Here is a 21,949-nt window from a genome sequence, read left to right on the forward strand (position 1 = left end):
AAGAAGCATTTGGCACGTATGTGTGCAACATCAGGACTCTCAGGCAAGAGACGTCTCTTTCAAATTAAACTACAAAGTATTACTTCTATGAAATTACTGACTACTGATCCCAGTATTTACCCAGCTCAGCTACTGTAGATCAACGGACACGATAAGTTGAACGCAGTAGCCAGCTTCCTGGTTGTGAAGTATCAAAGCTCAGACAAGCATGTGGAAAGGTTTGGGCTTTGCTGCTCTGTTAGGAAAGGGTGAGGTTCCACATCTATTCTCCAGAAAAACTTTGTTCTGTTAAACTGAGGTATGTTTGGCAACCGCAATCACTGCTACAGTCACTGCGGATCTCAGGGAAGTGTGGAGTAATCGTGTCATTAAGCAAGTTGGATGCTGGCTTTTTAATTGCATCTGACATACCTCATCATGCTGGTCTCCAAGGCAAGAAAAGGAGGGAAGCAGAGGGCTAAGAGCACATGGTTTGTTTCATTGCATGCCTTGGAAGAGCCTCATCTGTTGCAGACAAAGCCAGCGGCGCATGATCAGTCAAGCAGTGGCCTTATGCTGTTAAGCCTAAGAGCTATCCAGGCTTCTGGTTATTCAACATTTTGTGAAGGAAACCTTCTGGAGAGGAGGCTGGAAGTGGTCCCTGTGCAGCCACAAAAGAGAGATGAAGCTGCATCAGCTATTTTATAGCTACTTCAAAGGCTGCCTAATTCTGGTGCTGACCTAGTAAGGGCAGGTAGAGCTCCTTGGCAACCCTGGCAGCTTCCCCAGGGCTGCCAGCCCCTATCAGATTGCACACCTCACTTCACATAGTGCCTGTTGCGAGGCAGGCCTCAACCTCCTGTCCTCAGAAGACTTGCTGAAAGTAGGGGTGAGTTCCTGCTCACCAAACAGTGCCTCTGTGCTCACCCATATAACCTCAGAGCAAAAGAAACTGTCTCTTACAGACAGCTTGAGTTGCCAAGAGGAAATAATACACAGATACCACAGGCTTCACCAGTGTCCTGATCTGGTTTGCTGGCATCCCTTTGCAAGTCAGGAACATCCTGGGTCACAGCTATTCATCTTCGCTCAGACCATCAGCAAAGTGATCTCTTAGCCAGCCATGCTTGCACACACCAAAGCCATTAGGATCAACGAGGAAGGATCTCATGGTAAGCAATTCAAAGGCATGCCACATTTTCACAGGCAGCACCAAGGAACAGGGGGTGGAGTTTACAAAAGTATGTGAAATAACACCAAGGGATCAAAACTTAAGCCTAGTCTCAGAAGCATGGGATAGAACAGGTATAGCCATTAACTGGCTGGTTTTCCAAGAAACGGGCAAATTAGCAAGAAGCGAGCCATGTCTACATAAATGCTGGCAGACCTGTGAAGCTGCAAAGTGATTTAGTGTTTCTGCGGCCTGCAGAACAGATATACTGATGTCCATCCCCTGTAACCTTTAAGAAAGGTTAAAAAGGAAAGAGGTCATTCCTACCAGTCTTCCTGAAGAAGGAAAATGTTGGTATTTCTATTTTTCCAGACCACAGACAGATCCAAAATGGCTGAGGTGCAAAGGCTCAAAGGCATTTAATTGCTTCATCGTCTTTGAAGATCTGGGGGTAAAGGAACTGCCTGGATAAAACAAGCAGTCTGCAGCACAGCAGGAATCCCAGGGCTGTTCTAACACCTTCTTCACTTGGCATCGTCCCTCTGAGGGACAAAGCCACAGAGGCATAAGCATAGAACAAGAAGCTACTCAAAATCTTCATGGCCACCTTTGAGAACATGATGCAGAACTGGTCATCTTCTTCAGATTGTCTTTTATCTCCTAATCCTGGCTGGCAAGCAAACAGCCTGCTAGGGCCTGCATGTGTGCAGCTTCTGTGTGGATGCCCAGCAGAGAAATCTAGGTAAGCCTCTTGCCTTGATCTGCTGCCCACACACACACTTTGCATTCTCTCTTGGCCATACTTGAATTTGCCAGATTTCAATGAAATAAGATGATGGAAAGACAGCTTAACAAACAGTATGACTCCAAGTAGGCTTTTCCAATGGAAGGGCTTTAATTCCATTCATAAAGACAGATATTTTTTTTCTTTCCAAGCACAGCTAACTCATAACATCAGTAACATCAAAAATTTTCACATAGTCATAAAGCAGGCAGAAATGTGCACAGATATTGGGGCGCACAACACTTGGATGGGTTCTTTTTCCCTCCCACTAACATCACTTTTGTTTTGGTGACAATGTACACTGGCTACACAAAAACGTACTTCATGTCCCTCTCTCTGCTGGTACCAAAATGAAGACTCCATTAAGGCAGCTACTATAGCCAGGTACCCAACAGGTATACACAGTGGTTTAAGAACAAAGTAGTCACATTCGTTGTGTAGGTCTCTGTGGGGCTTGTGAAAGGAACAGCACAGTGGGTGTGATTCGCATTTAAAATACACGGACTGACCTTCGGTCAGGCAGCAGAGCAAACTGCCAGCTTACCGTTCATCTGCAACAGAAGTCAGGGAGAGAGAAGCTGCTAAACTGTGTAAAAGGAATAGACCCCACTACCAGAGAAACTGTTTGGACTTTGTGGTTTTTTCATTCTTGGTTATTTCTATTTGTTCTTTGCTCTCCTCTTTACTTACACTTAGAGCCACAAAATCACAGCCTAGATGCTTCCTAGAACTGGAGCTGGCCTACCTCTACACTCTCCTCCCTCCAAGCTTCTACAAACCAGAGCCTGCATTTCAAACGTCACCACTGACTTTTGTTCCGGGTTTCTTCTAGCCAGAGTGTTTGTAGCAGGAGGAGGCGGATGCTGGAGCCTGCAAGGCTGGCTCTGTGGTTAGAGGTATGCCCGAAGGGCTGATATGCAGCATCAACAACTGGCAGATAGGTTGTAAGATTTCAAAGAGCTGATTTGGCAGCTGTTGTGTCCTACCTCGCCTAGCTACAAACCCGCTTGACATCTTGTTCCTGAACAGAAAACACTGCGCACTACAAGAACTTCACATTGAGCACAGGGTCAACGAAGGGAAAAGAAGGCAGCAGGGAAGGAGCAGAAGAAAGGCATCTCCTCTGAGCCTTGCACTTGGGATCACATGAGTTCACACACTCTTCATTATTCTTAAAACACGGTTCCAGTATTGCTGTTCTGGCATGAGTAGAGCTTTCCTAAAGTTAGATAGCATCCAGCTAGATGCATTCCTAACAAAGCAATCAAACCACAGAAACACTGTGGATGATTTCAGTTCAGATGTTCATTTCCCATAAACAAAACAACAAAACCTGCAACTTTTTTGGACAGGTTTCAAAATTTGAAATCCATGAGGCCCCTCTGAAGTGACAAGTAGGTTTCTGTTTGCATTTTGTTGTTGTTTTGGTTTGGTTGGTTTGGTTGTCGATGAGGTTCTGCAAAGTAACAGTGGCAGGAAACCTCCGCATAAAGAATTTCAGTCTTCCAGTGGTTTCAGTATGTCCCAGTTGGCATTTCCAGGCCTCTCCCCTTGGACCACAGGAATCAATCCTCTTGGATTGCAGTTTGAGCAGACAGCATAGCACTGTTGATGTCCTAAGTCCTAGGGATAAAAGGATCGGTGCATTCCAGCTCCCATGTGACAGCCAATGCCCTCCGCTGAAAGCTGCGGTAGTTCTTTGCTTGACAGACTGGGCTTTCCGCAGACCCCCCGATAGCTCCGACAGCTCAGCGCCGCAGCCTGAGAAAGAATGCGTGCTTGCACTCCTTGCTGTCCAAAGGATAATATTTGTCATAAAAATCCAAAATGTATTCTTCAGTCTTGAATCCAAACTTTTGGTAGAGCAGCATAGCAGGGTTGCTTGCAGAGACGTGAAGGGTTACGTCTTTGCCCATGCAGGTCTGCCAAGGGAAGGGGTGGGGGGAGGAAAAAAAAAAAAGTATCATGGCAAGAGAATGAGACAGCCTCTGGGGGAATGCGGAGGTAAAGATTCATCAGTTCAGGTATTCAAGTTACTGAGGAAATGTGAGAAAATCACAGACCTCGACACAGAAATTACCACACATAGCAACAGCTGCAAGGTGAAGGGAACACTGCTGTTCCTCTGAGCCTTCGTTTCTGGGAAACGTGGACTCTCTGACAATGAAAGCAGGTTTCGGATTATAATTTGTCAGCTTTCCATTGTCAATTGCTAAATAATTGTTAATTAAAAATAATCTTGGTGTACAGCACTGATCTCAAATACTTATTAACAATGGCCTGAAGAAAAGGCAAAACATGCCAGAGGATTGGGCGCTGTGCTCCTCCCCGTCAGCAAACAGAGCTGAGCTCTTTGGGACTGCGTGAGCAGCCCCAGCACACCTCTGGCCTGTCATGCTGGAATTCTTGTCTATCCCACCCAGCTCCTCTCCCATCCTTCAGGGCACAGCACTCCGCTTCCCGAGAAGGCGGGGAATTCAGTTCAGACAGCAAACAGCACAGCTGAAGTTACCTTAAAGATCCCAGATTGTTCTAACCAGCAGCTCTCTGCTAAAGATGCCGATATAATAATTTTTTCCTGCTTTCATCTAGTTTCTTAATAGCATTCTATGTGCATTGAATGTATTATAACTCTTAAGTGGGAACAGGAACACCCTTCAGGAAACTTCCAAAGTAGATAATTCAAAGGGAAAGCTCTCACAGGGATTTAAGGGGCAGGGGGAAGGAAAAAATTACAATCAGGAGCCATTTTTGGGGGAAAGGAAGTCGGAATGAGATCATTACAAAGATGCAGTTTGGTCCTCTGGGCTGGATGCATTAGGGGGTAACCTCTTACAACAAACTCATCATCAAGACACCATTTCCATCAAGGCATTTTCTGTTGGCTTATGCTGTTCCCAAGAATTCATCCCCAAATCCAGAACACTGATCCAAGAGACAGAAAATTACCCTTAATGCAAACAGTGTATGAAAGTGGCTCTAGCTACAGCGTGAGCCCAAGCATGCTGTCTGCAAAGCAGCACATACAACCTGGCAACTGAGGAACGGAAGGTCGCAACCACCACTGCTTCTCCTACCGACTAAATGCCCTCTACCACTGACAAATACAATGGAAAAATAAACGTGCAATGGTGATCTCTCATGGCTAGCAAGCCTAATCAGCCTTAAACTTCCCTGGCTCTCCTTAACATAATTTCATGCTAGTCTGCCTGCAAGCAGAATTCAATTAATTGGCTGTGATATATCCCACAAAAAGCTGTGATGATTTTCTACAGCTGACTTGCCAACACATCCCAAATCTGCTGGCGAGACATGAGGCCCACTGCTGGATCCCTGCAAACCTTGGCACGTCACTTGCTCCTGTTCTTGCTAGGTGTTGACATCTCATGTCAACAGACTACAGTTGAGGGCAATTTACTTAAACACTTTACACAGAGACGCTTGGGAATGTAAGAGGCGAATTTAAAGTAGATTGGTTAGTGGCCTGTGTTGACATGTAGAGCAAAGAGAGGTGGACACTGCAGAGAGCTGTGTAGGTACAATAGTTACCCTCGGGTGGCCCAGAGGTGGAAACTGCCTTTCCAAGGCACAGATCACTATTCCTAAGGCTCTGCCAGCACTCCCTACCTCTCTTCAGCCAAATGAGTATGAGGAAAAACAGTTCCAATGGCGAGTTTTTGCTAGTGCAGCTCATCTTGACTAAAACAAGTTAAGAAATGTTTCACATCAGCAGCTCTGCCAAGAGAGTTCAGGGAGTGGTAAAACTGTGGGCCCTGAAGAGGCACCGTTGGGCTCTGGAAAGGACATCTGTCTGTATCCTGACTCAAAATTAAGCTGGCTTTCCTGCAGTTTATTTCAAGAAAGTGAATGGAATTAAGGCCACCTGAATAAGAGTATTCATTCAGAGATTTAATGAAGTTTAACTACTTTAATACCACCTGATTAGTTAGCTCAGATTAATTTTCCCAAGTGTCCCTGTGGAATAAAGCCCAGTACAAGCTAGTCTGAACAAATTTGAATGAGGCTGCAAACACTTATTCTTTATCTTCAACTCAGCTGGATTTGAACCAGAGTATTAGAAGTGAAAGAGAGTGATTAAGATCAGTAAGTGATTTAATGCAATGGCCCTGGTCACAGAATAAACCTCCAGGTGTAGCCAAGAAAGCTGCAATAGACTCTAACTGATCCCCCTCCCCGCCCCCCAGTTATGATCTCATTTTCTCCATTAAACCCCAAATCGACATTATTGCTGTTACATGAACTACTGACCACTGAAGAACAACACAAAGTTAATCCCAAGACAGTCAAAGTCTACGGCACCTCACTAATTCTGAGGACCTGGCCAGTATGGTTATTCTTCTAAATATATTTGAGTTTCTGCTTTTGAAGTGATTTCCCTGCCATAAACATTCACACAGGCTGCTGACAATCTGCGCAGACGTGTAAGCAGTGAAAGGGCAAGGGGAAAGAGCTGGAAGGGAAGAATACAACACTACTTACTCTCTAATATTTGCATGTGGGCACACAAGGAAGAAGGGAGAGCTAGAGACATGGGACTCTTTCATTACCTGGATCAGGTGGTAAATCATGAAGGTTGCAATCCCAGCTCTCCTCCACTCAGGGTGAACTAACAGAAAAGAGATGTAAGCTTCATTGTATTTCACGTCTGGCACCATAAAGCCAAAAGCAATGATAACTTTCTTGTAAAGGACAACAACGCTGAAGTCTGGATACTGCAGGCATTCTGACAAATCAATTCCTACAGAGAAAGAGAGAAACGGCAGTTGAAAGCATTGCAAACCAAAAGAAAAGTGTCACACTTGCATGGAAAATCAGGGGTTTAGGCTTTTTAGAAGGCCTTTTAGAAAAATTCACTTGAACCCTTCCTTTTACTTTTATTTCAAAGTTCTGATATTGAGAGATGCTTCAACAGAACACACAGACAAAATGAGACCTGCTTACTAAGTGGGGATTCTTGCATGGAGAAATTAACAAAGCTCATTTCCTCCAAAATGACTCAAGGATGAAACTAAAACTTAAAAGCACCTTCTCTAAAAAAGGATGTTTTTAAAAAAAAAAAATTACACAGTCTCCACACCCAACTAATCTTCCCTTGGTTTGTATTCTGAGCTGTATCAGCAGACTCTGCTAAGCACCCAGTTCTAAATATGCGTTGGATAAAGATACTTGCATGTGCAAATGTTTGCTGGATTGAGTCCTAGTAAGTTTGTGCCCCTTGCCCAGGGCTCCTAAGGGCTGCAGTAACCTTAATGGGTAAGGGGCTGCTGCTTCATTTCCCCTGGGCTGGACCAGCAGCAGGCTGGTGGACACCATTCCTATTCCAGTCAGCAAATGCCAAGGCCCTGCCTGCAGACAGGCAAAGGGGGGCAGGTTTGAGTGTATCAGCCTGACACACTGGGTGAACCATCCCGTCCTTCCTGCACACCCTCTCCAAAGGTAGCAAACATGAAACTAGGCTTCACCTTTGGTAGTATTACCTGCCTAAGGTTCCTATCTCCTTTCTCCACCTGGCCTTGAGCTCCTGCTGCTTCCTCCTGTGCATACTCAGCTGTTTGTGGAGCTGCACTGTGAACCTGACCACAGCTTTCAGGCTATCAAAACATTTGCTTTCAGCATGCAAATTTTCTAACCTGGGGCATGAAGCTGCCTCTCAGGCAGTGGGGCTTCTGTGAGTCAGAGGCTGGACAGAAACACCTGAGGCTGGAGACTTCTGAATGGAGTTTGTTACCTTGCCTGATCGGATCGCTGCTGCAGTCCAGGAGCATCCGCACAGCATGTTAGGGCCAAGCAGTGCAGTTCAAGGCACAGCAGACTAATTGGCAATTTGTGTGGACAGGCCCTAAATGAGGTGCAAGACATAGTGGAGCTGTGCCATAAACGTTAGTTTCAGCCTCCAATTGGCAATCTCAGATATATTTGGAACGTGGGATAACAACATAGCAGAGTATGTTTTCCAGTAATGTTTATCACTCTTGATGAGATGCAAGACTTCATAAGGCACCAGGCACAAATAAGCGGGTGAATTATTTTCTTGCTCGAGAGTAAGCTGGGTGGAGTAAGACATGTGGGAGGAATCGATTGGCAATAAGGAGCCACGTTAATTATCTCAAGGCTGCAAATTGACTGCGAAGTGCCTTACAGCATGTCTGTACAGGAACACTACATTGCCCTGAGCACATTGGCGTCTATGAAATGGTGCCGTCCCCTCAGCATGCAGTTATTCCTGTAGGAAGACGCTTAGCTCAGTATGGTTTACCATTCGTCTGCTCAGGAGATGCTTCCCGTTAGGGCATGAAGGCACAAGATACCGTGAGAGACAAGGGGGAATCTTGCTTCACATCAGCTCATTTGCGGTAACTATCTGCAAACTTGTTTCTGCCTTGTGAGAAACAAACAGAGCTCTGACGGGAAGGATTTGGAGAGGTGGAAGAACTAAGGCCTGGGCTCACTCCACCTGGTGAAGCGCCTAAAACTTAAGAATTTGGTCAATGAGAGCACCACTATTAGAAAGCAACCAAGCACACCTAACATGTCATTTACTGATGATACCATCCCCTGAGCACACATGCTTCGGATGCTTAAACTCGGCAGAATTCCAGCTACTTCTCTGAACACTGCTAGCTTAATGATGCCCTCCCAGCTGCGTATCCCGCCCCCCCTCATTTGTACCAGCCCATTGTGAAGCTAAACCCTTTGTATCCACAAAGACACTGTGCTTTATCTCCTGAAGTTTCACCTCCTCGCTTACTTCTGCTAAAACAGAACCAAGGTGCAATAAATCATACAATCCCAGCCTCAGAAAACCAACACCACGGAAGATATTTTGATTCCTGTTTGGAGACCGGTGGGACTGTCAGCTTTCTGATACAATGATGAACAGTTCACAGTTGGGTGGAACACACCCACGCTCTTTATGTTAAATAAAACAGGGTGAGTCCTGAAGAACTTAATGAAGGTGTGACCCAGCTTGGCCAGAACTTCAAACGCATTATCAGAAGAGGAGACTATGACAAAAGGGTTCAGCCTCTGTTGGGACTGCAAGTGTCTCTCATGAGCTCCAAAACTGCTTGTGGAAGGGAAGGTATGCCACCCTATCTCCCCCCCGCCCCCCACTGTACAATTTGGACAGCGAGTAGCACAGAGAGCTCCGATCCCGACTGCAGCATATGAGCACTGTTGAACTACAAACCCTGCTGAATCACTATCTGCAAATCAAAACGTAAAGCAAACAGTTACTTGGAGTAAAGGTGTGTACTGTTTGTACTAGGCTTTTCTAAATTAGCCTGCTGATCAGGAGCTGATCCACGCTGCAGAAGAACATCACTATTATTATGTCAGAAGAGCTAAAGACTACAACCTCATAACTGCCCCCATAAAGGGCAACCACTGTCCCCAAAGAGCCTACAGTTCAAGAAATAACACATAAAAATTGACATCCAAGCTTTTCGCATACCTTGCAAATACCGAGGCTTGAAAAAATAAACATCACAGTGAAGGCTGCAGTTGTAAGTGCAATTCCCAAATTTCACTCCAACATACCCAGTTTATGACTGCTAGGAAGAAACTTACTCATGATGCTGATGAGCAGTAGACCTCTGGTATAAAACTGTTTACTTCAGCCCCTGATTCTGCAAAACGTTTCACTGGATGTTTAAATTTAGTAACTGACTACTCCTATTGGCATCAATGGTGTTACCCAAAACAACCTATTTCTTTAAGTGCTGTGCTAATTAGGGCCTAATTGCCCAGTTCTAATGATCTCAAAAGACAAAAGACACCAAACCCATGTCTCCATCTCAACTGCATTCCTATGACATCAGATAATGGTTTTCTAAGAACCGAGCCAGACCAACTGAAGAAAAGTTTGGCCCAAGAATATTTTTTTTCTGAACAAGCCCACTTCCTTCTTAGAAAACCAAGCACTGAAGGAATGAATCTTACCAGGCCAGAAGAATTCGTGGCACATGGAGTTTATAGTGGGGATGTGATTAGGGCGAACATAACAGTAATCAACGGGTGCTTCTGGCTCAGCCTTCCAGTTGAGATCATTCCTGTGTGGATACGCCCGGATTTCTGCCAGCAGCCTGAGTTTTGGGGGCTTTGTCTCATAATCGCGCCTGCCAGTAACATGAAAAGCAAACACAAAAAGTGAGTGAGCAACAATAACTGCCACTACAGCTGAATGGGTACTGCCCATGAAATATTTTCTGACATGCTCAACTTGGAACAAAAGAACAGAGTCTTCCATTCATGTGGGAAAACAGCACCCAGCTCAGCAAAACCATCCTTGTGTCAGAGGCCAGGACACTCCCCAGATCCACAGCATGAGCCTGTCCTTACAGCAGGAGCAAGGAAATCATGGTTCTGACCCAAAAGCAGGTGCAACTTGCACCGAATGACTACGGCGGTTCCCTCTCTGCCCTGCCCTCTCTTGGAGACTCCCCTTCCCAATGCAGAGCCAGTTTAACTACTCAGCTAAATTAAACGCTGTCCTCTCAGGGTTACCATAGTGTAGTGGGTTGTACTTCAAGGATGAGTGAGGAGCACTGCCCCAGAAAGGTGTCCTCTCCACGGGCTGTCAGTTCACAAGCCAAGAACAATTGAACCTCTGACCATCTGTACCTGATGTAAGGTTTCAGGACACGGGATGTGTAAGGACTGACAATACTGTGGTCTGTCAGCAGGTCTTCTGAGCCTACCAGGCGATACAGAAACTTTGTGGTCTGCTGTCGATATCCCTTCATGGCAGGCAGCATCGTCTACATGTACAAAAAAAGTGCAGAACACTTCAGGGAGATTAGTCAATGATTTAACACAGGGGAATCGTACCAACAGAGGGAGAATAAGGGCCTTTCAATGTGACAGGGTGGACTGGACCCACAGCATGGTAGTCCCACCTCAGAGGACTCTGCTGTGCACTCCCAGACTTAGCGCCCAAACCTATGAGCTGCGCAAATCATTTAGAAAAGCGCTACAAGTGATCTCCCTCCTACACAGCATGGAAGTGGAACCACCTATTTGGGTACTTCTGGGCCTCCACCACCAGTGTTTGGGCAGAGCAGGAGTACAAATACATAGACGTTTGTGGTGCTGACACTGATAGACTGCTGCGCTGTACCAGCATGTCCCAAGAAGAAAGGCACCTATGAGAGCATTGGTGGGGACACAGCCCCAAGTCAAAATGAGTCAGTCTGTTTTCACATAATCCTTTTCACTTTGGGAGTCAGGTAACCTCAAGGTGACAACAGCATCTACAGAAAAAGCTCTAAAATAAGCAGTGCCAAAAGCTCACTTAGATTTGGAAACACTCACCTGGTACCTGTCCAAGATCCTGAAGTCCTGGCTAGTAGTTCTGTATGTTGCTTGCCCTACCGGGGACCTGGAAACACCTCCTTCTTTGGCTCCATAAATCCCATCAACCAAGAGCAGTGCAGCGTTCACAACTTGGTCCAAGTCAAAGAGCGGCAGCCCCCTTTCCCTCTTGGCCTGCCTGACTATCAGCTTGCGCCTCAGTCTCCGGGCCTCCGGGGTCATGCTCATGGCATTGGGACATGCTTCCAGTCTCTTCAGCAGCAGCTTTTCCTCGTAGATACTAACAGAGGTATGCTTGGGAGCTCTGGGTTTAGCATCCTTCTCCAGCTGTGGTTTCCTCTTGTCTCGCCCCCTGACCTGCAGCAACGTGTTTGACTCCTCAGGATCTTCACTGTCACCTTCCATCCTTTCTGGTTTTTCTTCTTCACTCTCCACCTCTTGCTTGATCTGCTCTGCTGTCTTCACTTTCTTCCTACTTGCTATCACAGTGCCAGCACCGGCTGTCCCACTGGGAGGGGGCACATACTCTATTCCTGGGTCTATAACTCCATCTCCTTCCATCTCCTCATCATCTGTTCAAGAGATCAAAATAATCCAGGAAAAAAATGTAAACATCAAAGCCCCATTTCAAAAAGGGTTGTCACAGGATTTTTCTGCTAAGGAAAAATAATGCGGGTTTAGCCCAGCGCACTCCATTTTCTGTATAGTTCCAGACCTCCTGATTTTGGACAGGAGACACCATAAGGAATCTTAATTTCAGGACACAAAATCAATCCTGCTCATAAGGTGTCTTGCAGTTTGGCATCTGAAAACACAGCTCTCTTGAGCTGCAAGCTCATGCTCTTTGACAAATGTTACATGACTGAAAATTCCTGGAGACTGGGGATCAAATGGTCGAGCTGGTGAGCTGTATCTCCAGCTAGCACACCCTGGAGAAGTTCTGTTTAATCTGAGGGGACAATTACGAGTTATAGAAGTACAGGATTTGACCCTCTATAGAACCTGACTATTCTTCCATCAGGAAGTGTTTTATTCTCTACTTTGCTGATTAGGTTGAGGTCTGGCTCCTTAAGGAACCAACAGCACTCAGCTTGCATCACTGCTTTGCAACCTGACAAAAATTTAGCAGCTGTTAACTGGGATGTTCAAACTTAGAAAACTACTGGAACATTACCATAGGAATAAAATTTCTTCCATTTAAAAGCATTCAAGGCAAAATTAGAGGTGCTATCTAACAGTGTAATCAGTGTTGCAGTGAAACGCTTATGCTGAGTTGTGGAGCAGTTGCTAGGTGAAATCGTCTACCCACTGTTTATCCAGGATCCCTCAGAAGACAATAAGGGTGGTTTCCTCCGGCCTTAGAAGATGGCAATACAAGTACGGAAAACTAATCAAGACTTACATGCAACTAAGACAAACAGAATATTACCGGTTACTTTCCATCTTATCCTGGAAAGATCCTGCAGCTTATTGGGAATTGCTTTTTTTAACAACTTCCTAGACAATGACCCATGGCACATCATTAAACAAAAAACATGGTGTCTCTTACCATGAAACAGAGCCTGTGGTGGCATGACATCTGGGATGAGATCTGCTTCTGAGAGAAGGCTGGGAGTGGCTGAATGCGAGGCTGGAGTTCCAGGAGCAGAGAAGTCCAGAGATGGGGAAGGAGACGGGCTTGTCAGAGGGGTGCGGTCTGAAGAGCTCAAGGAGGAGAAGTCAATCACCTCTCCTTTCTCAAGGACGATATCAGGACGACGGCCTCGACTGGTGAATTTAACAGGAGTGGAGGAAGTACTCCGGTCCAGGAAGCCAGCTGCCTCCTTCTGGGCTCTCCGAATATCCTTGGCTTCCTGAGTACGAGATCTCTTCTCCTTCAGCTCCATGGCTGATTCGACTGGATTGCGGCTTACCCGCTTCCTGAGTCCTTCCACAGTAATGATGGGATCCAGAGGTGGCTTTGAAGCTGCTAAAGAAGTACTTTGCTTATTCTAACAGACACTGAGTTCCTGCAGTCACTGGATACACACTATACAGTCAGAAAAACACACTGACTACAAATCTTAGGAGATGTATTTTCAATATACACAAGAAATACACTCCAGGATGTGTAGCATAAGGCCAATGCACCACTAAAGCCTCATTAAAGTCCCAATCTCACTCCTCTGCACAGAAGGGAATTTGCATTTAGTGACAAAAGATAAAAAACCCTCCCCAGGGTAAAGAAGAGCAGAGAAATTATAGATTTCAGCTAAAAAAAACCTGCACAAATCTCAAAAAAATCTAAAAAGCCTTTGGATCAGTTAGTACAATGCAAAAAGGTATTAAAATATAACAAGCTTCTCACACTACAATGCACATACCATAGCCCTCTTAGGTCGACCATTACAGCAGAGCAAAATTAAGAAACTGTCCATGCAAACAAACACAGTAAGCTTTTCTCATGTCTTCCAGCTCTGTTCAGCTCTGGCCCAGCTAGGAACCTACACACCATCGGGGGAAAAGTTACCTTTTGCCTTTAGTGCAGACGCAGACAGCTTCTCTCCTTCAGGTTTCATTGTTGGGGGTTTATTATGAACCAGTTTCCACCATCCCGGTTCTCCAAATTCCTGTGCCCCTGAGCGGAAAAACAAGGGGCTTCCCACAGAGAGACAGCCAGCAACGGTGCTCCACCACGTTGAGGTCTTTTTCCTACAGTGGGAGAGGGGGAAACGAGCGTTAGGTCCCCACTCGGCAGCTCTGCTTTCATCCTGAAGCCTCCTCCCTCCGCCAGGATGGAAAGGGCAGAGTGCTTCTGCCACTGGCATTGATGCAGGGGGATGATGCACTCCCTACACCCCCATCCTCAAAGAGGCGAAAGATAATTAATTTCTTCTCAGAGAACCACTCTGAAGGGCAAGCTACAACGTAGTGGTAGGCTCTGATGCACAAAGTGCTGCATACATATGCTCCATAAATGCCATGCAACGTCAGTGCACCGCCATCCACCGAGCCTACAGAGAAGTCTACCCTCTCCCTAGAACCCCCAGCTTTCAAATGCTGACATTGCTACCTTCGTTAACAATCTGATAATTACAAGAATGGGAATAGGATCCTAGTGATAGCTGTGTTGACCTGACATGGCAGAGCCATATTCCGTTACTGAAGATGGCAAACAGGACTCTGGGCACCCAGGACAGGAGAGGCAAGGGAAGGTAGCGATAAAAGCATCACTTCATACAGAAGGAAAGACAAACTTAATTTAAATGCCTGCCTTGTTTACTTGGATATTTCATTTAGCAAAGCACACTCCCAGAGCGGTAGGACAGGACCCCTAAGGCTGACCTCACAAAGGAGGGTAGGATCTGACTGCTCTGCCCTCCACAGCTGCAGCCTCGTCAGGCACTGCAGAGAGGCGCAGTTAGGGTCTGAGAAACACATGAACGATGGAGCTGCAGGAGGCGGAAGGTTACAGACAGAGGTAACAGACACATGCACACGACATATACCAGAGCCCTGTCTCTGCTTGGAGGCTTCTGCCACAAAAGCTCTCCTGCAGCACGGGGAAGGTGATCCCTACTAGTTAACATACCTGTCAGCCACACTCGCTGAACTATTTTTGAAGCTTATTTCTGGCCACTCAGAGGCAGGGAGCTGTGTTTAAGCCTTTCACTCTGCAGGGCAGTGTACTCTACTGGGCATCTGAGTGCTTTCTGTTCATCTACAAACTAGTCACAGGGCTAACTAAGATGTCATTTACGGAAGCAGTGAGGAGAAATACTAAAGAATTGCCCCTGTGGCAAATAACTGAGGTACTCCCTTGGATACCAGAGAATCAGGTTCATGGAGTAGAGTATAAACCCATATTTGCACAGGATCTCAGGATTACTTCTTGCCTTTGCATACCTCCACTGGCAAAAACTTCAGTACTGGGTCTGGGCTTGGCTGAACAGGTATCTGCTGCTCTCTGAGTGTTGCAATTACACACCTCAGGGTACTGACCCTCAAATATAGAGGACTAAACTCGGGTGCCCCAGATCAGAGTCCAGAGCATTACAGCAAGTCTGGATAAGCTGTACTTTAATATGCCAAGGAAGTAAAGCGTTGCACGCCTTGAATCGCTACCCCTACGGTTCAGCTGTCCCTGCTCCATCAGTGGCTTGTCTAGGCAAGTGGGAAGACTACTTCTGAAGCCAGTAATCACTTCATCTGAATTTTAATCAGAGCAAGGAGTGCCCAGTTCCCAGAACAGGTCTCAAAAGGCAGCAGCAATCCCTGGGAGGTGATGGCTCCCTGAGTGAGGGACAATGGGCCATCAGCTGCCTCCTGTCAGGGTCCCCCTGGTTTCCAGAGGAGACAGATTTCTGAGAACAGAGCAAGGAGGCACAGACAAGCAACGAAAGCAAAGCCAAACAGCAAATCTGGTTGGGAAGAAAGGCCAGATCTTACAACAGAGAAATCCCTGGGGAAGAAAAGAAGCTGTGAAGTCAATCAAATCTACAACTTAGAGGGCTGGCTCGGTTCCTTTCCTGCCTCTGTAGCGCATGCATTAACAGTGAGACTTGAGTCTGACAGCTTCAGCACGCTCAGAAGAAACGTGCTGTTCGCCTATACAGCACACAGCTCATCACGCTGCGAAGGCTGCCCTTTAAGAGAAGGGTTCTTACTCTGACAGCTTCTTTCTTTACACACACTGAAAAACATTTGAGTGGTTTAACACCTGCTACGTAAAACCTATTTTATTCAGATCCAAAACAATTTAAAAGGTCCAATTTTCCTTTTTGGAGAATTTGGTCCATGCAAGCTTTATAGCCAAGTAATGTCATACTTTGCTGGACCTCTTCTTCTTCTTTACAGCCCAGTGACTTTCTTTTAAAGCCCAGGACTAGCCCATCTGTTGTGACTATTCGGAAAGACTCAAAGGCTTTCCAGGTTCATATGCTACCTAAAGGAAGGTAAGAAATAATCCAAAATATATGCATTTACATTGCCTTTGTGTGACATTCTTGGGATTGTTTTTCCCCACTAAGAAAAGCTTACTTTTCCTCAAGAGTACCCCTCATGTCTACATTCAGGTTCTCCGTATTTTTTCTCCTCCAATTTTCTCACTAGTAAGGCTCAACAAAGGCATCACTAGATTAATCTGGATTCTTGTCCATCTGTATAATAGGTTTTAATTCCTTTGGCTTACCAACCAGACCTTCAGGGAGATATCTCATCTTTACCTGTTGCCTAATAAGAAAGTCCAGTGTTTCTCAATAAAAGCACAAATATCTTCTTTCCATCTGAAGTATCCCTGACGGCCCGTTCCTTCCAGAGACAAATTGTACATTGCCAGCATGACAACCTGGAACAGAAAATGTTGGATACAAGTGAATCTCTTCTGCTTCATCTGCTGAACTGCCCACCACAGCTACCACACACACACACACAAATCTTTGCTCCCTCATAAATATCTTATTTTTGCAACATCTCATAGGCATCTTCTGCAATCTGTCTTCTTCCTGCTTTCATGCTGCCCATTCTTGTCTTTCTATTGTTAGATGCACATTCTCCCAGAGATTTCTTCATCCCTGGGGAATAGCAAGCTGCCTTGTTATGCAGGTTTATGCTCTTACAGCAGTTGTATAAATGAATTATATTGTAACTGGGGTCAATGTCCTGTGGAAGTAGGGAAAGTCTTTCCAAAAAATAGTCACAAGTAATCCCACCATCCATCTACCAGAAATGTAATGACAATGGCCTTTCTAAGGAACAGTCTGTAAACTCTCTGTAAAATTGCATATCTACTAATTGTTCTGGCAAGAATTACCTTTGTCTCCAGGTGATCTTCATTTAACACTACCCATTTACAGCTCATTCACATGCTTCACAACCAAACTCAGTCTGACCTATTACATACCTAAACTAAAGGGCAGGTTTGAAAAGTATCACACTTCTTTGTAAGCAATTCCTAGGTGACCAACTGTTAATTACATTTACCCGATCTATTTGAATACAAAGAAAATCAGATGGGCTGGGACCATCTTTCAACAATCACACAGCCTTGGCTGGATACTACTTCCAACAGGGACTTAATCTTCACTGTCAGAGAAGTTTAAAATGTGGTCTCCTCACAGTGGGCCAGAGCCTTCCAGAATGCATTGCTGGAGATGCCAAAATGAGGAAACACAGACAGCTTTAATTTCCCCTGTACCCTATTTCTGCCCCACAACCCCTCTTAGTTTGGTAACTTGATTATCTAGGATTTTGTGGGTTTAAGTCAGGTAGGACAGTGTCTCAGGACTTCAAAACCGATTCTGTTTTCAACTGACTAAAGATAAGGATCTGTCGAGGCTGCATACTCTGAAAAAAAAATCAGAAATCACTCCCAGTTTTTCCTATTTCAGCTAAGCTCATCTGACCACTTCTCTCAGTTTGACTTACCCAGAAGCAGCAGCAGCTCTGGCTGCTGGAAGCTTAGGGAGATAGTCTCTTCACTAATTAACTTTCTTCCTCGCCTGTTCTGATTTTGTTGGTCCCTTCCCCTGGGTGTAACACTAGCAGCCTTTGCTCTCCAGCTCTGTTACTTGCTGAAACTGCCAGTCTGCTAGCCACAGACTGCTACACCAACCCCTTCCCCTGCACAGCCCGGCACCGGGCAACCAGAGAAAGCACTGCAGGAGATGTTATGACCGATGTTTTAAATGATCTGTTATGAGACAACACAGCACTCCTGTCCCAAAGGATGCAAACAGAGGTCTCACACATACTGCCTGATGCTCATAATGTGGAAACGATGCTGAGCAACAGCTACCACCTGATCAAATTCATTTTATGCAGAGGCAGCCAGCACTGACTGCCTGCCCCTCCAGCACCCTGCTTAGAGCAAGAGGATGTGCATCAGTCTGCCAATATGGTGGTTGCTGTATAATGCAAATTATTTTGATTGTTCAGGTGTGCAAGGGACTGAAATAGCAAATTCCGAAAAGGACTGTCACTAGTGAGTAAGTGGCCAGGTTGGAGCTTTGCATTCAGGAAGCTGGCAAGCTCTGTTTGTATGTTGCCACCTCACTAGTTTTACATCTGCTTATATACACAAAAAACTGTTCATGCCTAGCAGCCAAATTGTACTCATTTTGCTTTTCCAAACCTGCCTGAAGCCATGAATTCATGAGCAACATAAGGGGAAGGAAAAAAAGAAATGGGGGAAAAAAAAAAAAAAGAAATGTGGTTTGTATGATTATCTTTCAATTTACCTACAAAATGCCCAAGTTCTAATATGCAGGTAATCCTTAGCTAATTAATTTCTGAAGTTCATGCACAAGTTTCTTTGTTACCTATACCTGATCCTCCTTTTCTAGGTAGCACATACACAACAAACAACAATTTTAGAAATTCCTGCGGTTGTTCTGCTGGCACAAATGTTTTACTTACTTGTTGCCACGTTAATCTCAGCCTTTCAAATTGCTCCTTCCCATCTTCTGAGCATTCAGAGCAAGTAAATCTGAAAAAGTTATCTCCTTTGAGGTAGCTGAGCTGTTCTCTCAGTTGGCCTAAAATGAATCACAGAATCACAGAATGGTTTAGGTTGGGAGGGACCTTAAAGATCATCATGTTCCAGCCCCCTGCCATGGGCAGGGACACTCTCCAGTAGACCAGGCTGTTCCAATCCCTGTCCAACCTGGTCTTCAATACTGCCAGGGATGGGGCATCCGCAGCTTCTCTGGGCAACCTGTGCCAGTGCCTCACCACCCTCGCAGTAAAGAATTTCTTCCTAACATCTCATCTCAGTCTCCCCTCTTTCAGTTTAAAGCCATTCCCCCTTGTCCTATCGCTACATGTCCTTGTAGCTCTGCAGCTGTAAGCCCCCCCCCAGCTTTCCTGTTGACCCCTTCAGGTACTGGAAGCTGCTCTAAGGTCTCCCTGGAGCCTTCTCTTCTCCAGGCTGAGCAACCCCAGCTTTCTCCTCAGCCCATCTTCACAGGCAAAAAAATCAGTTTCTTAGTACTTTTATAGGGAAAAGTGCTGCAGAGGAGACTTGAATTTCCTCCAACAACAGGCAGAAAAGTACTTTTTGCATTTTTCCCTAGGGTGCAGAGATGCAGACAGTTCCCAGGAAGCGTGAGAACTCACTGCACTGGAAGGCACTGGATCATTTCACAGTTGGCCAGCAGTGACCAACTGAAAAGCACAGGCCATCAAAAAGGGGCACTCAGCATCTGCGTGCAGGTAACAAAGCCAAGGATTTCCCCATTTTCCTTGCATTTCTCATTCCATCTTGCTTCCCCAGTATAACCTATATACTTCAACAAATAACTGTTTTCCCACTCTAGTTAAAAAAAAAGGTATGCTACTGCAAAGGCTATCAAAATATACAAGCATTCTCTTCTGTGTCATCTTTCCACTCACTGCTACATGTCTTTACAGGTTTCTCTTTCCCTGTCCACAAGCTGTTACTGAAGGTTGCCAGTCCCTGTTTACAGAAACCTCCAGGATGCACTGCAGCACACCACACACGCTGAGAGGCTTTAAGGTATTTAATTCTCCTATCAGGGGAAGATCTTCTTTCCTTGAGACCCAAAATGGCCCAACATTATCAGGAAACACTTTTTCTTTACTGCAGTTGATGCATTAGATCCCAAATCACCAAAGCACTTCAGCACATGCTTTGTTGTAAAGCTAACCTTGCATAAAAGTTTGTCTGAACAAAAGCCATCTGCTGGGATAGAGGCACCTGTAAAACCCCATGCATCCGAAGTTACAGGCTCTAATTCTATGTTTCTGCAGCAGAGAGGAAAAAAAAAATCATACAAATCAGGACTTCTAAACTCAACAGGGGTTAATGTACACAAATATGAAAAAATTAAAAATACAATCATGGGACAGGTAGACAATTAAGACTACAACATTTCTGAAAATTCATGCACAAAAGGTCTTTTTTTCTAAGACAACTGCACAGTCTATTAAAGTTGCACCTATGCCTGGCCCGGGGGGAAACCCCAGGCTTGGGAGATGAACAGAATTTCTGCATGGCAATTCAATGTAAAAAGTGATCAGTTGCCTGAGCACCTTGATGATTTTCCCAAGTGACAACTTGTATTCCTGTAACTGAAGAATTAGCAAAGTTGTTTCCCTTTTCCAGAGGGTTTACTTTGTACCTTTGTATCTAGTTACTGGTGCTCTGTGATTGGCTTTTTTTGCTCTTTGGATTTGTTCCACAGCAACCAGAGAGAGGAACATCTTTGTAAAACAAAACAAATTGAGTGTTACAAGTATTCTTAGATGAGATATTTCACGATACCTTTGACTCTGCTCCGGTTTGGTTTTTTTTAATTAACACATTTTGAGTTAATATGTCCCTTTAACCGCATACTGCCCTGGTACGATGCTGGTTTCATTACATTAACATGGAACCACTCACTAACATGCCTTGAGAGATTTTGACGCTAACTTTGGGCAAATTCTCAGATGGCAAAAAGGTTGGCTCTGACATACCTACAAGGCAGGTATCACCTGAGGAGTTCACTATTTCTAGCCACAAATGAAACCCCCCCACCCCACCCCCCCAAAAAATAAAAAAATAAAAAAAAAAAAAAGAAAAAAAAGCCCAAAATCAAAAACCAATCAGCACTTAGCAATAACTAGCTTTTGGATAATAGATCTGATCATTCAAAATTTAGAAAGTAAAGTCTAGTCTGTTACGTTGCTAACAGCATTTATCTTTTGTCAAGCAGCAGTAGCAGCGTGATCAAGTTCTGCAGCTTGCTCCCAACGCCTCCCAAAGCTAGCTGCTACAGGCTGGACATGCTTCTGGGAAAGCTAACTTAAATTATCATTATTGTGAAACTATTAAGGTTGAGATTAAGCCACACGCTCCACAGATGTGACAAACTGACCAGAAAAAAAAAAAAAAAAAAGAAAAAGTAACACCATCCCAAAGCCCTTTTTCTCCACAAAGCTTTATAGCAAGGGTCGTTATCTTTATCTGAGTGAGCAGGGAGACAGAGTTCCTGGGGCAAAGTCCCCTAAACAGGCCAGCAGCAAGACTCGGGAGGGTGGGTGTGTTTCTGAAATCATAACCTTGTTCCTTCCTTATTAAAGAAGATGGTCCCATTTCTTTACAGCGGATGCCAGCTTTGGACACCCATACAGTTCATGGATCAAAGCGCATAACACCCAGCACCAGCATCAGGCCGCTGGGCTCCCTGCAATACCAAGACAGCTTTTCTTCACCAACACAGGATGGGATAGAGCTAAACAAGGGCTGCCCCATGAAACAGGTATGCAGGACAGGTTAACCCCCTTGCAAACAACACCAGAGCAACGCAAGCGAGACACACACAACCCGCAGGCTTACTTGCTGGGATCCATTTCTGGCACTTCTCGCAGTAATAGGACATCTCCTCCATCCAGGACGCGTCACCTTCGTCACTGTTCAGAGAATCCCCACTCTGGTCGTGTGATAAATCCACCGAAGCCTGGTCCTCAGACTCAACAATCAGGAGAGTCTCCCCTTCCACCTCACCCTCCTCCAGGCCCTCTGAGGTGGAGGTCCTGGTGGCTTCATCATCGTGGCGGCTCAGCAGCCCACTCATGTGAACATTATTTGCCATTCTAGATGGTGTTTGCATAACAAGGAGCTGTTCCTGCCCACACTGACAAGTCCATCCACACTGAATGTGCCACCCAAGTCTCCACAGTCAAAGTACAACTGATGACAG

The 21,949-nt window shown here is 45.3% G+C and overlaps 1 protein-coding gene across 3 annotated transcripts; it reads right to left on the reverse strand.

Annotated features, from left to right (window-relative positions):
* Positions 1-2,021: 2,021 nt before the first annotated feature.
* On the reverse strand, positions 2,022-21,859 carry KAT14 (lysine acetyltransferase 14). 3 transcript variants are annotated; one of them, XM_040611403.1, is made up of 10 exons: positions 21,586-21,859; positions 18,663-18,781; positions 16,472-16,593; positions 13,777-13,958; positions 12,817-13,233; positions 11,268-11,839; positions 10,578-10,714; positions 9,897-10,072; positions 6,503-6,693; positions 2,022-3,856 (listed from the first exon to the last, which is right to left on the reverse strand). In XM_040611403.1, the coding sequence occupies exons 1-10, from the start codon at positions 21,857-21,859 to the stop codon at positions 3,683-3,685; spliced, it is 2,364 nt and encodes a 787-aa protein (XP_040467337.1). In that variant the 3' UTR covers positions 2,022-3,682. The 3 variants fall into 3 exon arrangements, with proteins under 3 accessions (XP_040467337.1, XP_040467336.1, XP_040467338.1); XM_040611402.1 differs by having other exon boundaries at positions 12,817-13,236; XM_040611404.1 differs by lacking the exon at positions 21,586-21,859 and adding an exon at positions 19,913-20,766 and having other exon boundaries at positions 12,817-13,236.
* Positions 21,860-21,949: the final 90 nt, after the last annotated feature.

This window comes from Falco naumanni, chromosome 12 (assembly GCF_017639655.2).
Source record: "Falco naumanni isolate bFalNau1 chromosome 12, bFalNau1.pat, whole genome shotgun sequence".
In the NCBI taxonomy this organism is placed as follows: Eukaryota; Metazoa; Chordata; class Aves; order Falconiformes; family Falconidae; genus Falco; species Falco naumanni.

Excerpts from the sequence above, each read along its gene's own strand:
- KAT14 (XM_040611402.1), bottom strand. The coding sequence starts at position 21,859 with ATGCAAACACCATCTAGAATGGCAAATAATGTTCACATGAGTGGGCTG. Across the intron at positions 11,840-12,816 it reads ACCACAGGCTCTGTTTCATG|ATGATGAGGAGATGGAAGGA; the intron begins GTAAGAGACACC and ends TCTCTTGAACAG. Across the intron at positions 10,715-11,267 it reads GGATCTTGGACAGGTACCAG|ACGATGCTGCCTGCCATGAA; the intron begins GTGAGTGTTTCC and ends TTGTACATGTAG.